Source organism: Staurois parvus, unplaced genomic scaffold (genome assembly GCF_062004578.1).
Source record: "Staurois parvus isolate SC_StPar_1 unplaced genomic scaffold, SC_StPar_1.0 ptg000184l, whole genome shotgun sequence".
NCBI lineage: Eukaryota > Metazoa > Chordata > Amphibia > Anura > Ranidae > Staurois > Staurois parvus.
In genome coordinates this window covers 8,076,472-8,091,631 of record NW_028317980.1, presented here as the reverse complement: position 1 = coordinate 8,091,631, position 15,160 = coordinate 8,076,472, and the positions used below count along the sequence as shown (strand labels likewise).

Sequence of the window (15,160 nt, the reverse complement as noted above, 5' to 3'; positions counted from 1 at the left end):
CTTGACAATAGGTGTGATGAGTTTAAAATAAAAACCCAAAACCTGATGCTTCGTTAACCAATGGGCAGTCAGTCCTTTCAGTGGCATTATTTAACCCCTTGACGCTGACGGCACACAAATATGCGGTCTTACGGAACTGGGCTTTTTTCTGTGGGGCCGCATATTTGCGTATCTGTCTTTGTGCTGGGAGTGCGACACTCAGCGCGCTCCCAGCACAGAGACCGTGGTGTCACTGAGAGCCCCGCGTCCCGTTCTAACAATCGGGCCCCGGGACTCCTGATTCTGAGTCACGTGATGGCTGTGATAGCCTCCGATTGGCTATCACAGTGATCAGTCACTGTGCAGCCCGGCCCCCTTGTATTTTCTCACTTTATGAATGGAGAAGAGAGATAAATTGTATCTCTAACTCCTGACATAGATTAAAAAAAAGTTTGTAAAAAAAAAGATAAATAAATATAAAAAAAATAAAGAAAAATACTTAGATCAAGGTTTGATCTAGTTCAGTGCCAGGGTTAGTGTTTGGGTCAGGGTCAAATGTCAGAATTTAAAAAAAAATTGGGATCAGTGGTCAGTTAGCGTTAATATCAGTGTGTTTTTAGGTAAAAAAAAAGAAAAAAAAAAAAAGACAAAAACAAAATGCGCACTATTGTTTCTGGGCTGTACTACGGGTACAAATGACATACACATATATGGTATCGTTGCGATGGTCAAGAGCTGGAGAATTTATTTTGGGTTGTTCTATGGAGGTAGGTTATGGTCGTAACAAGAAACACCGCTAAATAAAAAAAAAACTTTTTTATTCTGGGCCAGTTTCCCTTTGATAATAAAAAAAAATTTGGAGTTATCCATTACCATTTACCATCAAATGAAAGCCTAATTTGTCTTGAAAAAAAAACAAGGTATAATCCACCTGGATGTACAAAGTAGTTGTGATGATATGGACGGTTTTACTAACACATGAAACGTTGCAGAATTGTGCTTAGGCATTTAGATTTGTTTTACCCTCAGGCATGAAGGGGTTAAAGTTAACCTGCACTTCAGGCCACAACACAGCTCTTGCCATTATGTGCAATAATGCTCATTATTTTAGTACATTATCCACTTGACAAGTGCAATATGTATATCAACTTTGCATATCTTTTTTTTTTTTTCCCCCAGTCATTGGCAGGCTTTCTAATGAAAGCGGTCTGAGCTGCTCATTAGCCACTGGATGTGATGGGAAGGGATCTTTTGCTTTTAAAGGTAAAGGAGAGATTTGGGGTCTTTCTGACCCCAGATCTCTCCTTAGGGCTCGTTCACACTAGGCTGTTTTGCCAACGCTTGCCAAACGCCCCTATAGCGTTTGGCAAGCGTTGGTCCGGTGTTTGCGGAGCGTTTTTAACGCTCGGCAAACGCTCCACAAACGCCGCATGCGCGGTTTAGCGGCGTTGCTAGGCGTTTGCCGAGCGTTAATAACGCCCCACAAACGCCTATAATGCATTTGAGTGGTGTTACCGCTCCGCAACCGCGTCGCAACCGCACCGCAAACGCCGGCCGGGCGTTTGCGGAGCGGCACCATAGACGAGAATAGGAGGCTTCAAAGCCTCCTGACTCGACCAGAGGCGTCCGTTTTGCCGCGACGCGACGCGACGCAAACGCTCCTGTTAGAACAGCACCATGTGCTGTAATGTGCAGAGTTGGCAGAGGCGTTTGGGAAGCGGTAAAAACGCTTCCCAAACGCCTCTCTGCCGCCTGCACACAAGGCTAGTGTGAACGTAGCCTAAGAGGACCTGTCATGCTTATTTCTATTACAAGGGATGTTTACATTCCTTATAATAGGAATAAAAGTGATTAAAAAAAAAAAAAAGGGACAGTGTAAAATTTAAAAACACATATGTAAACGGTGTTTGCAGCATGTGAGGTATCACCGCAAACATTGGAGTGAGAGCAATAATTCTAGCACTAGACCACCTCTAACTCTAAACAGGTAACCTGTAAATTAAAGTGTCGCCTATGGAGAGTTTTAGGTACCGTAGTTTTTCACCATTAGACGAGCGTGCGCAATTTTAAAAGCATGGCATGTTGGGTAACTATTTACTCGTTGTAACATCCTCTTTCATAGTTTGGAAAAAAAATTGGAGTATGTGTATTTTGTTTTTTTCTAAATCATTAAATGTATTTTTTTACCAGAAAATTGCGTTTGAAAACCGCTGCGGAAATACCATGTCACATAAAAAAAATGAAACAATCACCATTTCATACTGTAGGGTCTTTTCTAAAAAATATGCATATTTGTTTGGGGGTTATAAGCAATTTTCTAGCAAAAAATACTGATTGTAAACAAAACGTGCAATAAAATGCTTGGTCTTCAAGTGGTCATGACAGACTTGTCTTAGTGGGGTTTATTTACTAAAGCTGGAGAGTGCAAAATCAGACTCCCTTCTGCATAGAAACCAATCAGCTTCTAACCTCAGCTTGTTCAATGAAGCTTTGGCAATGAAACCTGGAAGCTGATTGGTTTCTATGCAGAAGTGAGTCTGATTTTGCACTCTCCAGCTTTAGTAAATAAACCCCTGTGTGTTATCCTTCAACCATGCAGGTTCTACCTTCTACTCCATCGCTTAGTGATGCTGTCTTTTCCCGATCTTCTGAGTCCAGAGTCTTCTGTCTTCGTCAACTGGTTTGCATATAGATGATGCAACACAGGGGTCTCCAACCTTTTGACTTTCCTGGGCCACACTGGAAGAAGAGGAATTGTCTTGGACCACACATAAAACACACTAACAAAAAGGATAGCCGATGAGAAGAAAAAGTCAAGCAGATCACAAGTGCATAATCCCTGATATCGATAATGTGATCTTTTTTTTTTTCTATTATAAAGGTAAAAGAGGGCAGCATAAAACTAGTGTGATATTTGGCACTGTTTTTCTAACGCATCAGTATATATTTGGATGGATGTAGTTCTCAATGAATTCTCAAAGTGTTCATATTTTGGTTGCTGCACGTGCTCTAAAGCATGCGCACATCACTCCCATACTTAAAAAGCCCTTCCTGGACCCACCAACATGAACACCTTAAGACCCATCGCAGGCTATCCCCTCTTCAGTCTATCATGAATGCTGCTGCCAGACTCATCCACCTTACTAACCGTTCTGTATCATCCACCCCTCTCTGCCAATCCCTCCACTGGCTTCCCATTGCCCAACGGATACAATTCAAAACCCTAACAATAACATATGAAGCCATTTATAACTCTGCCCCAAATTACATCACTGATCTTGTCTCTAAATATCACCCAAACTGTACTCTCCGCTCCTCGCAAGACCTCCAACTCTCTAGCTCCCTTGTCTCCTCCTCCCATGCTCATCCCCAGGACTTCTCCAGAGCTTCCCCCATCCTCTGGAACTCTCTACCCCAATTTATCAGACTGTCGGCTACTCTGCTCACTTTTAGGCGATCTCTGAAAACCTATCTCTTCAGGGAAGCCTATCCTGCCCTCAGCTAATCCTGGAATCCTCTCCTCTTCCTACCAGTCCATCCCCCACAGTTACTACCTTTTGTACCACTAGCCCCTCCCTCCTAGATTGTAAGCTCCAAGGATCAGGGCCCTCCTAACCCTCTTGTATTGAACTGTATTGTTGCTGTATTGTCTCCTGTTATAATATAAAGCGCTGAGCAAACTGTTGGCGCTATATAAATCCTGTATAATCATAATAATGACATAAATAAGGCATGATTGCAAAGAGTGGGAGATTTTTATTTGGGAAGATAAAACTTATAAAAGTCCAGTATAGAGACCCTATAAAATTTTTCTTCATCCGCATGTGTTGGCTAAGTAAAAATGCTTTTTTACAAAAAAAATTAATATTTTATAATTTTCTGTTGAGCTGCATTCATAGCCATCTTGGGCTGCAGGTTGGACACACCTGATGTAACCTCTCGGCATCTGTAAATTGTAACAGACTAGGTTTTTAATGGCAGAAGAAACCGAGAGAGGTTTTGCTGCCATAAAACCATGCATAACCAATTTAAATTTGATTTTTGTTTTGCTTTAAAGATAAACTGAGCCGTGAAGGCAAATGGCAAAGTTTTGGACATCGGTATTGCCTGTAGGCACCTTGCTGCTCATCTTTTTACCATTACTTACTTATTAAGCCTTTTTCTGCATTGTCTCTGTGTGGAGGCAGCCATCTTGGTAGAGGCAGGGCTTTGCTTCCATATATCAGATTTCCCCCTGCCCCATCACCATAATGACTGGTGGAATATTCAAGACACAGCAGAGTTGCAAAGAGCAACGGTCCACAGAATGAAAAAAAAATGGCTTTGTGCAGTGACCGCTTCCTGGCAGAAACGTTCAGGTGGATTCAGACTAGGATCTGAACAAACCTGAGCTCATCCCTGTTGTGAGTGTATATGCTTTTTTGCATTAAAGCTTTACTGTTTTTTTTTTTTTTTGTTTTTAAGGTTGAAGAAGGCAGCAAAAATGTGAGACTGGGATCTTTAATTGCACTTTTTGTGGAGGAAGGGCAGGACTGGAAACAGGTTGACGTTCCAACCGTTCAGAGTCCACCATCACCAAGTTCGCTCCCTGTGGCAGCCGAGGCAACCCCGACGCCAGCGAAGGCTCTTGTCCAGCCTGCCAAACTTGGGTATGTTTTGGAAAGACCACTGTGGTCTTATATATATATTTCTGGCACTGGCCTGGTTTCCTGCAATGGGTAAATGTAGCTTTGTTTGAATAAATATCATATGAATCACACATACAGTTGTGCTCAAAAGTTTGCATACCCTGGCAGAAATCGTGAGATTTTGTCATTGATATTGAAATTATGACTTATGTTTTTTTCTATTTAAGAATAGTGAACATATAAATCCATGTTTTATCATACAATTGTTTGGCTACTTTTTAAATCATAATAACAGAAGTCACCCAAATAGCCCTATTCAAAAGTTTCCATCCCCTGGAATGATTGGCCGTGATACAGACACACAAGGTGACACACACAGGTTAAAATGGCAATTGAAGGTTAATTTCCCACATCTGGGGCTTTTTAAATTGCAACTAGTGTCAGTGTATAAATAGTCAGTTTGTTAGCTCTCACGAGGATGCACTGAGCAGGCTAGATACTGAACCATGGGGAGAAGAAAAGAACTGTCAAAAGGCCTGCATAACAATGTAATGGAACTTTATATAGATGGAAAAGGATATGAAAAGATATTCAAAGCCTTGAGTGTGCCAGTTATTACTGTCACTTATTAGGAAGTGGGAAATGTGGGGATCTGCTGATACCAAGCCAAGGTCAGGTAGACCAAGAAAGTTTGCAGCCACAACTACCAGTAGAATTGTTCAGGATACAAAGAAAAACCCACAGATAACCTCAGGGGAAATGCACAATATGTTGATGCTTGAACAGAAATTAGCTGCATGGTCGAGTTGCCAGAAAGAAGTCTTTTACTGTGCCAATGCCACAAAAAGTCCGGTTACAATATTACCGACAACACCTTGACTCGCCTCACAGCTTCTGGCATACTGTAATCTGGAGCGACGAGACCAAAATAGAGCTTTATGGTCACAATCATAAGTGCTATGATAGTAGAGGAGTCAACAAGATCTATAGTGACAAAAATACTGACCCCACTGTGAAGCATGGTGGTGGCTCACTGATGTTTTGTGGTTGTGTGAGCTCTAAAGGCATGGGGATTCTTGTGAAAATTGATAGCAAGATGAAAGCAGCATGTTATCCAAAAATACGGGCAGACAATTTTGCATTCTTCTTTACAAAATCTGTGCATGGGACGTTCTTGGACTTTCCAGCAAGACAATGACCCTAAGCACAAGGCCAAGTTGACCCTCCAGTGGTTACAACAGAAAAAGGGAAAGGTTCTGGAGTAGCCATCACAGTCTCCTGACCTTAATATCATCAAGCCATTCTGGGAAGATTCATGCAGAATGACCAGTTTGTATGACCTGAAGGCATTCTGCCAAGACAAATGGGCAGCTATGCCATCTGCAAGAATTTGGGAGCCTCATAGACAACACTTACAAAAGACTGCATGCTGTCATTGATGCTAACAGGAGCAGTGCACAGTATTAAGAACTAAGGGCCATTTCATTTATTTACTTGTTGCCATGTTTTGTTTTATGATTGTAGCATTCTGTTATGACCTGCAGTTACAGAATATAAATCCCATGAGTGTTTTGCCTGCTCACTCAGGTTTTCTTTAACCCCTTGCCCTCCAGAGGATTTACCCCTCTTCCTGACCAGGCCATTTTTTTGCGTTACGGCGCTGCGTTACTTTAACTGACAATTGCGCGGTCATACAATGCTTCACCTGAATTAAATTTACGTCCTTTTTCCCATGAATTGAGCTTTCTTTCGGTGGTATTTGATCGCCTGTGCATTTTTATTTTTTGCGCTATAAGCAAAAAAAGACAATATTTTCGACTTTTTGCTATTAAACATGTCCAGTAAAAAAATTATAAAAATCAAATTTCGTCATAAATTTAGGCCAAAATGTATTCTGCTACATGTCTTTGCTAAAAAAAAAAAAATCCCAATATGTGTAAATGAATTGGTTTTACGTGAAAGTTATGGCAGTATAGATATTAGGTTTTTTTTCTATTAGTAATGGCGGAGATCAGCGACTTTTAGCGGGACTGCGGCAGGCATTCTGACACTGGGGGGGAACTAACTTGACATATTCCCAGTGACACCAATACAGTGATCAGTGCTAAAAAAAAAAAAAAAAAAAAACGCTGACACTGTACTAATGGCACTGGGCGGGTAGGGGTTAATGTGAGGGGTGATCAAAGGGTTAACTGTGAATGTTTTACTAGGGTGAGGGGGGTGTGCTTTACTATAAGCACACTGATTAGGATGGCTGTGCTGTGCACAGCCATCCCGAGCAGTGTGCTCGAGCTGACCGAGGAAGACTGTAAACAAAACAGTCTTCCTCCCCGTCGTTGATTGTTGGTAATCACTGGGCGCAGGCGGGTAATCAACCAGTGATTGACATCCACGGCCGCGAATGGCAGCGCGGTTAGGGCACGCGCCCCCCCTACCCGTATATGCAAAATCGTGTATATATATATATATATATATATATATATATATATATATATATACGTGATTTTGCGCACAGGTGCCGCCCTGTAGCAGTATATCTGCTATAGGACGGTTAAATTGGTACATACCGTATATTACCTATTCTCAAAGGGTATGCAAACGTTTGAGCACAACTGTATATAATCTCTCATTGCAAGTATTGTAGATCCAAGATCTATGCTTGTTTTCTTTACAGATATTATTATTATTATTATACAGTATTTATAAAGCGCCAATAGTTCGCTCAGCGCTGTACATTACAAAGGGGGACAGAACATGTGACAGAACAATAACAATACAATGCAAAACATGAGGGGATTGAGGGCCCTGCTCTTTCGAGCTTACAATCTAGATATTCAATATACTCAAAGTGGACGAATCCTCAGATATTTTTTCATGTTAGGTGTATGCATCTGTGTAAAGTGTATCACTTGATTTATTTAGGTATTTGCCTGTACTTCTGATCTAAAAGGGTTTACATCTTAGGGAATACCCTAAAACTGTGTTTGCAGACTTGTATAGTGACAACACAGGAACGTCATGGACCCAGGAGTTACCCATTCTTCCCTTGTCCTTCAGAATCCAGCAGGCTTGTCTTGTGGCCGCTCAGATGTGTGAGAATCACAAGTGTTTATTTTAATTGGTGCCCTGAGCCAGCTGCTGGAGATGGATCCTGCGTCTCTAATGACGCGCATCCAGCTGTCTCCTACTTCATTACGCTGTGTGCAGGACACAGACCCGGCTAGCCCAGGGCAGCGCCGGCAAGGCTCGGACAGACGAGCTAACAGAATAATCACACTGAAAAGGTCAGCACTGTGGTGCCGCCAGTGGCTTCTCCGCTGTCTTTAAGCAGCACTGGTGGCATGTATGCTAAAATGGATTAAAATTGTGTTTTGTGCGTCAAGACGTATCTGGGAAGTATAATCTAGTGTAGTTTAGCTGCATTCTTAATATTAATTTACCCACAGGATCTACACAGTCTGATGAGCTTTACAGCTATGTGGGGGAGAGAAAACACACACACTGCAAAATGCTTAGGATTTAAAGGGCATTTGATATTAATGTAAAAACCAAGGCGTGTTAAAGCTGAACTCTAGGCAGATGTAAAAAACACACAAATGAATGCAGCCTGTAATCATTTAATACATCATTACATTTATTTTTAAATGCACGCGGTGCAAGTGCCTGAATATGACCTGGGGCTGGAGTCTGAAAGGAACAAGCAGCACAAAGAGATGATCAGTTCATGTGCTCACCAGAACCATGCTGAAAGGAGGAGAAAGCAGTGACAGATATGAGCTCACCATTGTGCTGCTTCCTCTTTCACAGGCTGGGGTTGTGTCCCCGAAAATCTGAGCTCAGAAGAAGGGGGTGGAGTAAGACTAATACCGGCCATAGACGGTTCGAAAATCGGCCAATTTTCGCACTGTTAGTGGGTTAATTGGTCGGCCGGTTTCGGGTTTTTTGGAATTTTAGATTATCGGGCATGTTGGAAAATTCGCGGAAAACGGACGATTTTCGCGGCAATGATGGCCAAATCGGCCAATCGTTTTAACGATAAAAAATCTGCGCATGAGCCGTGACCTGCAAGGGACAGAAGTTTGGCTGTTATATGGGGTGAACTTTATGATTTAGTCGGCCGATTTTTTTAATCGGTGGTAACGTCGGCTTAACGAACGACCGATTTATCGTTTGAAAAATCGGCCGATGTTCGACCCATCTATGGCCTGCACAAGGGCATCTACTTACAGAAAAAAGTAAAACTCTGGATTGGAGATGATTATTTCAACAAAAGCTGTTTTTATTGATCTTTTTGAAGCTGGCCACATACTACAGCATGATTAGATGACTATATTCACGTTCAGCATTTCAATATGGAAAACTCTTTCAGTCAAAATGTAACAAATTTCTAGAGAGAAGATATTATTATAATGTGTGTGGTCTTTCCAACACACGCGGGAACTGGTTTAGGCAGAGCTTGAGCGAGCAGCTTATAGCAGTCATGTCTGTGTGCTTGAAAGAGAAGCTCTTAAAGCCGTATTAAACCCAAAACCAAAAATGTAATGGAAAATGGAAACACAAAAAAGAGGGCCCACCGACCTAGTGCATTATCAATTAAAATTATTTATTGAAAGAACAAAGTAAGTATCATACAATGGACATGAAAACACAGGCATATCACACTGAACAAGATGTTTGATCCAAACAGCTTCTGAGTCCATACGATGGAACCCTGGATGACCAACTGGCTAACGCGTTTCGAGGACAGAACCTCCTCCTCAGAGCCAACAGAGCTAAATTATTGTAAATGGGGACACAGAGAGAAATGAAAACAGGCGAACTCTCCTTTACTCTATCCAGGGCAAAAAAAAGACTTCAAAGCTTAAAAAAAATACAAACATTCGAACCTTAATCATGAAAGTGAATGGGGAAGAGTGGTATATGTTTCTTCCTTTCTTTTTTTTTTTTTTTTTTGAGTGCTTATGATGCATTATATCTAATAACATGATCTACATGTCAGTGTTTTGTTTTTTTTGTTTTGTTTTGCAGATTCCGTATAAGTCCAGCGGCTCGACACATATTGGATACACATGGGGTGGACCCAAAAAGTGTGGTTGCGTCTGGCCCCCGTGGGATAATCACAAAAGAGTAAGTTCTTTCCTGTGACCATTTTTAGTCCTATTTTAAACATGTTAATAGATCTTCATTGTGCATACAGTGGGGAAAATAATTATTTGATCCCCTGCAAATTTTGTAAGTTGCCCACATACAAATAAATGAAAGGTCTATAATTTTATCATAGGTGTATTTTAAATGATAGAGACAGAATATCAACCAAAAATCCAGAAAAAACACACGATACAAATGCTATAAATTGATTTGCAGTCCAGTGAGTAAAATAAGTATTTGATCCCCAATCAAAACACGACTTGGTGCTTGGTGGAGAAACCCTTGTTGGCAAGCACAGAGGTAAGACGTTTCTTGTAGTTGGTTACCAGGTTTGCACACATTTCAGGAGGGATTTTGGTCCACTCTTCTTTACAGATCTTCTCTAAATCCTTAAGGTTTCTTGGCTATTGCTTGGCAACTCGAAGTTTCAGCTCCCTTCATAAATTTTCTATAGGATTAAGGTCTGGAGACTGGCTAGGCTACTCCATGACCATAATGTACTTCTTCTGGAGCCACTCTTTTCTTGCCTTGGTGGTATGTTTTGGGTCATTGTCATGGTGGTAGATCCATCCACAACCCATCTTCAGTGTTCTGGCTGAGGAAAGAAGGTTCTTGACCAAGATTTTACAATACATGGCCCTGTCCATTAGCCCCTCAATGCAGCAAACTCGGGATATACCTTTAGCAGAGAAACAGCCCCAAAGCATAATGTTTGCACTTCTGTGCTTGACTGTAGGGATGGTGTTCTTAGGGTCATAGTCAGCATTTTTCTTCCTTCAAACATGGAGAGACGAGTTAATGCCAAAGAGCTCATCTGACCACAGTTCTTTCTCCCAGTCCTTATCTGAATCATTTAGATATTCATTGGCAAACTTCAGAAGGGGCCTGTACATGTGCCTTCTTGAGGAGGGGGACCTTGCGGGTGCTGCAAGGTTTCAGTCCATGGCTGCCTATTGTGTTAGCAATGATTTGTGTAATGACTGTGGTCTCAACTGCCCCGAGATCATTCACAAGCTCCTCCCGTGCAGTTCTGGGCTAATCCCTCAGTTTTCTCATGATCATCCTTACCCCATGAGGTGAAATCTTGCATGGAGCTCCAGACCGAGGGTGATTGATGGTTATTTTGTATTTCTTCCATTTACTAATAATCACTCCAACAGTTGTCTCCTTCTCACCAAGCTTCTTCCTGATGGGCTTGTAGCCCATTCCAGCCTTGTGCAGGTCTACAATCTTGTCCCTGACATCCTTTGACAGCTCTTTGGTCTTGCCCATGATGGAGTGGGCATTTGAGTGGAAGAATTCTTTGAACAGGTGTCTTTTTTTTTTTTTTTTTTATTGTTTGTTGGTAGGGTATGAAATACTTATTTTATTCTTTGAACTGCAGCTCAATTTATAACATTTGTATTGAGTTTTTTGGGGTCTTTTTTTGTTGATATTTTGTATCAGTTAAAATACACCTATGATAAACATTATAGACCCTTCATTTCTTTGCAAGTGGGCAAACTTACAAACCTGCAGGGGATCAAATAATTATTTTCCCCACTGTACAGCTGTCAGTTTCTTTTGTTTCATTAGCACCAACATATGCAGCAGCAAAGTAGAGTGAACGCTGAATGATGCAAATCTGTCCATGCTTTACTTCTTAAGTAAAATAAAGAGCAACGTGTAAAGTACCGGTAATCCTTAAGGGCCAGTTTACACCATGCCTGCACCTGAATCGTGGTGTGCGTTCTTGTGCAATTCACATGTGTTCTGTGTGGTAAGATTTCAGGCTATTAATTTAAAATGCATTGCAACCAGATCACATGGTACAAAAGTACTATGTAATCTAATGCGGGCAACCCGCTGCAGACCGTAAATTTAGTGCATTATGCAAGCAGTTTGAATCTCACAGGAACCCACAGCGTGGTCTTGTGCGATTCAGATGTGGGCAGTGTGTGAATCGGCCCTAAAGTGACCTTGTCACAAAATGTTATATTGCAAAAGACTGGTACTCCAGTAAAGGAGTGATATATTTATCTGTCCCAGTGCTTGAGCTGCCAATCTTCAAGAGCTATGGCGTCCAGAGAATGCTCCTTAGCCCACTACCTTTCCAGCGCCTTATGTCCCTTTCACATGGGTGGACCGATCGCAGACATGTCCGCTTACACCTGTCTGCATTTGATCCGATCTGCTAAAAACAGACACATGGAGGATCTGTTCTCCATCCGTCTATCAGATGACAGTCAAATGTAAATGGACAGGCGGTCCGTTTACATCTGACCACCCATAGAGGGAAGCGAGCTGTGTGTGCTCTGCATAAGCGGAGTGGACATGGACCTATCGTCTGCCTGCTCAGCAGGGATCGGCTCGTGGAGTCCGCCCGTGTAAAAGGGGCCTTAATCATTATTCTTCTCATGAAGAGCTACTATGTCCAGAGAAACCTCTTCATTCAACACCCTTCCCAATGCTTGAGCTGTCATTCTTCACCTTCTTAAAGAGCTATGATGCCCAGAGAATCCTCCTCATCTGACCAGCATCCCAGCGCCTAAGCTAGGGGTGGGCAAACTTTTTGACTTGAGGGCCGTAATGGGTTCATATATTGGACCCGGGGGCCGGACCAAGAGTAGATGAATGATGTGTATGTGTCATCCATAGTAAGTATAGTAATATTCCCCCATAGTAAGCATAGTAATTCATCCCCCATATAGTAATTCATCCCCCATAGTAATTCATCCCCCATATAGTAATTCATCCCCCCTATAGTAATTCATTCCCCATATTAAGTCCCCAAGTCCCCCCTGTGTCAATTCACTTACCTTTGCTCCGCGCGTTCCTCTCGCCGTGTTCCCGCGCCGTTCCGGTGTAGCATGAAAATCTGTCTCCTATGAGGATCTGTCCCCCTCGACGTATCTGCGCATGTGCCAGTTTCAGGCATTAGCAGCCGATTGGCGATCTCCGGCACATGCGCAGATACGTCGAGGGGGACAGATCCTCATAGGAGACAGATTTTCATGCTACACCGGTCTTCAGGGCGGACTGTGAGAGGAGCCTAGCGGGAGCCTAGCTCCGCGGGCCGGATTAAAAGGTCCGCCGGGCCGTAGTTTGCCCATTGCTGGCCTAAGCCATCAGTCTTCACTTTCTTCAAGAGCTTTTGTGTCGGAAGAATCCTTTTCATCCAACACAGCCCAGCACCTGAACAGCCAATCTTCTCTTCATTAAGAGCTAGTGTCCTGAGAACCCTCTCTATCCAACACCCTTTCCAGCGCCTTAGCTGTCAATCTTCACTTTCTTCAAAAGCTTTGGTGTTTGGAATCCTTTTCATCCAACACACTTCCCAGCATCTGATTGACAAATCTTCACTTTCATTAAAGTGATTCTAAAGTCATTACAAAAAATATAACAAACCTATTATACTTACCTGCTCTGCAATGGTTTTGCACAGAGCAGCCCCGATCCTCCTCTTCTCTGGATCCCCACAGATGCTTCTGGTTCCTCCCCCCTGCTGATTCCCCCCAATTGCAAGCAGATGCTCCCGAGCTAGCTCTGTGTCCATTGACACACAGTGTGGCTAGGCCCCATCCTCTTGCGCCTTGCTCCCTCCTCACTGGCTGTGATTGATAGCAGTGGGAGCCAATGACACATGCTGCTGTCTCTGAGCCAATGAGGAAAGAGAGATCTGCTGCTGTCTTGCACATTTCTGGTTTGAGATCAGGCTTGGGTAAGTATGAAGGCGTCTTTGGGGGAAGTTGCATGCAGAAGGTTTTTCAATTTCATGCAAAGAATGCACGAAGGTGAAAAACCTTCTTCCTTTAGAACCACTTTAAGAGCTACAACATCAAGAGAATCCTCTTCAGCTGACACTCGTCACAGTGCCTCGGCCATTAATCTTCACTTTCTTCAAGAATAAAGATGTCCAGAGAATCATCTCCATCCAACACATTGTGGGATTGTCAGATTGCTGGCTCCCCACCAGTTTCTGTGGTTCCTTCTGTCAGCATTGCAGGCCAGGCCATATTCCTTAGCAAGTTGGCGCTTCAAGAGAGTGAAGATTAACAACAAAGGTGGTTCCAAAGGCGAGTATTCTTTTCCTTCCAAGGTGCACTTTTTTTTTAGATTGCATCAAACGAGTACTTCTTGGCTGTTGACATGTCTACCGATTTACTGGTTAGGTTTTCCAGTTCATCATAATCACTATCCTTCCTTACAGCATACAGGACATGCTCATTTGGAAATCGGACATATTTCACCTACAGACTTAGGCACATTTTATCTGGCTATCGTAGATACATTGTGCTAGTACATATTGTTTTTTTCTAATATGGGCTGAATTGGATGAAAGCATCTGTACTCAGTTCAGTTTGGATAACAGTTTAGTCATCCGCTGTTTATTTTTCTTAATCTTTACAAGTCTGGGAGGATTCGGTCACCTCTCTGCAGTGCTGACAAAACTGTCTGTATTTTTAGAATTGCCTCAATGGTGATAATGACTCGTCCCCTGGAAAGTAATGATGAAAGTGACACATTATGAAACGTGCGGCTTAAAATATCTCATAATTATAATGTTGGGACTCTTCATGACAGTTTCTTATGCTCCTAATTGCCTGAAAATCTTACACTGTGAGTGTTGGGTCAAAGCAAGCAGGTTTCGTAACTGATGACTCCTGATAGAAGAAGTATGGCCAAAATATACATCTTCTGTGAGTCACTGGAGTGTACTTAGATCTGCACTCCTGTGACCCAGGTTCAGCCGATGATGGGCTAGACTCCACTGTTGGCTGACATCACAGAGCCAGTCCATGCTCTGCAGGGATCCCAACAATAATGTCGGGATCCTCCTAGATGCCTGACCAGCAGCTGGCTCAGCCTCTCGGTGTGCTGTTGGGAAATTGAGCCATGCGCTCTCGCCCCAGTGAGCGCTGGTGGGGGCAGGGCACAGAGTAGACCCAAGAAGTGAGTGATCAACAGTCTTTGATCACTCAGTTTTCAGTGTGGAACCAGCGGGGAACAGCTGCAGCATTGGATCCACCAGGCGAGTATGAATGTTTTTGTTTTTTTTAACTGCACATCTCTTGGAAGTGTTTTACAGAACTACACTAAAGCATTTTCATGTTACTGAGCTGGCCATGGAGTGGTGGAATCTAAAGGCCCAAATCAGCCAAGCTTGTCCCAGAATTCCTGGTATAGAAACTCGGGGTTGTTCATAAAGATTGTTTTAGATGTGCCTCCATGTGACAGGTTCAGGTACCTGTTGTAAACCGTTACGTGAATCTGGGGCACGCACCACACAGTGAAGCGCACTGACACCGAAGTCTCCATATGTCCTTAGTGGAGCTGAGCATCCTCTTGCCTATGCAGTTGTCACTCGGACAGCGTAACAGCCAAGGATTTTGATGCTAGGTGGGCGGACCCTGATGGGGATTGTG

The 15,160-nt window shown here is 42.7% G+C and overlaps 1 protein-coding gene across 1 annotated transcript in view; it reads left to right on the top strand.

Annotated features, from left to right (window-relative positions):
- Positions 1-4,443: 4,443 nt before the first annotated feature.
- LOC149462171 (pyruvate dehydrogenase protein X component, mitochondrial-like) overlaps positions 4,444-15,160 on the top strand; it is a gene marked incomplete at its 5' end in the record, with an annotated part of 87,964 nt that continues 77,247 nt past the window's right edge. The window contains 2 exons of the mRNA XM_089677357.1: positions 4,444-4,628; positions 9,636-9,734. Coding sequence (XP_089533483.1) covers positions 4,444-4,628; positions 9,636-9,734 — 284 coding nt within the window. The remainder of the gene's footprint in view (positions 4,629-9,635; positions 9,735-15,160) is intronic.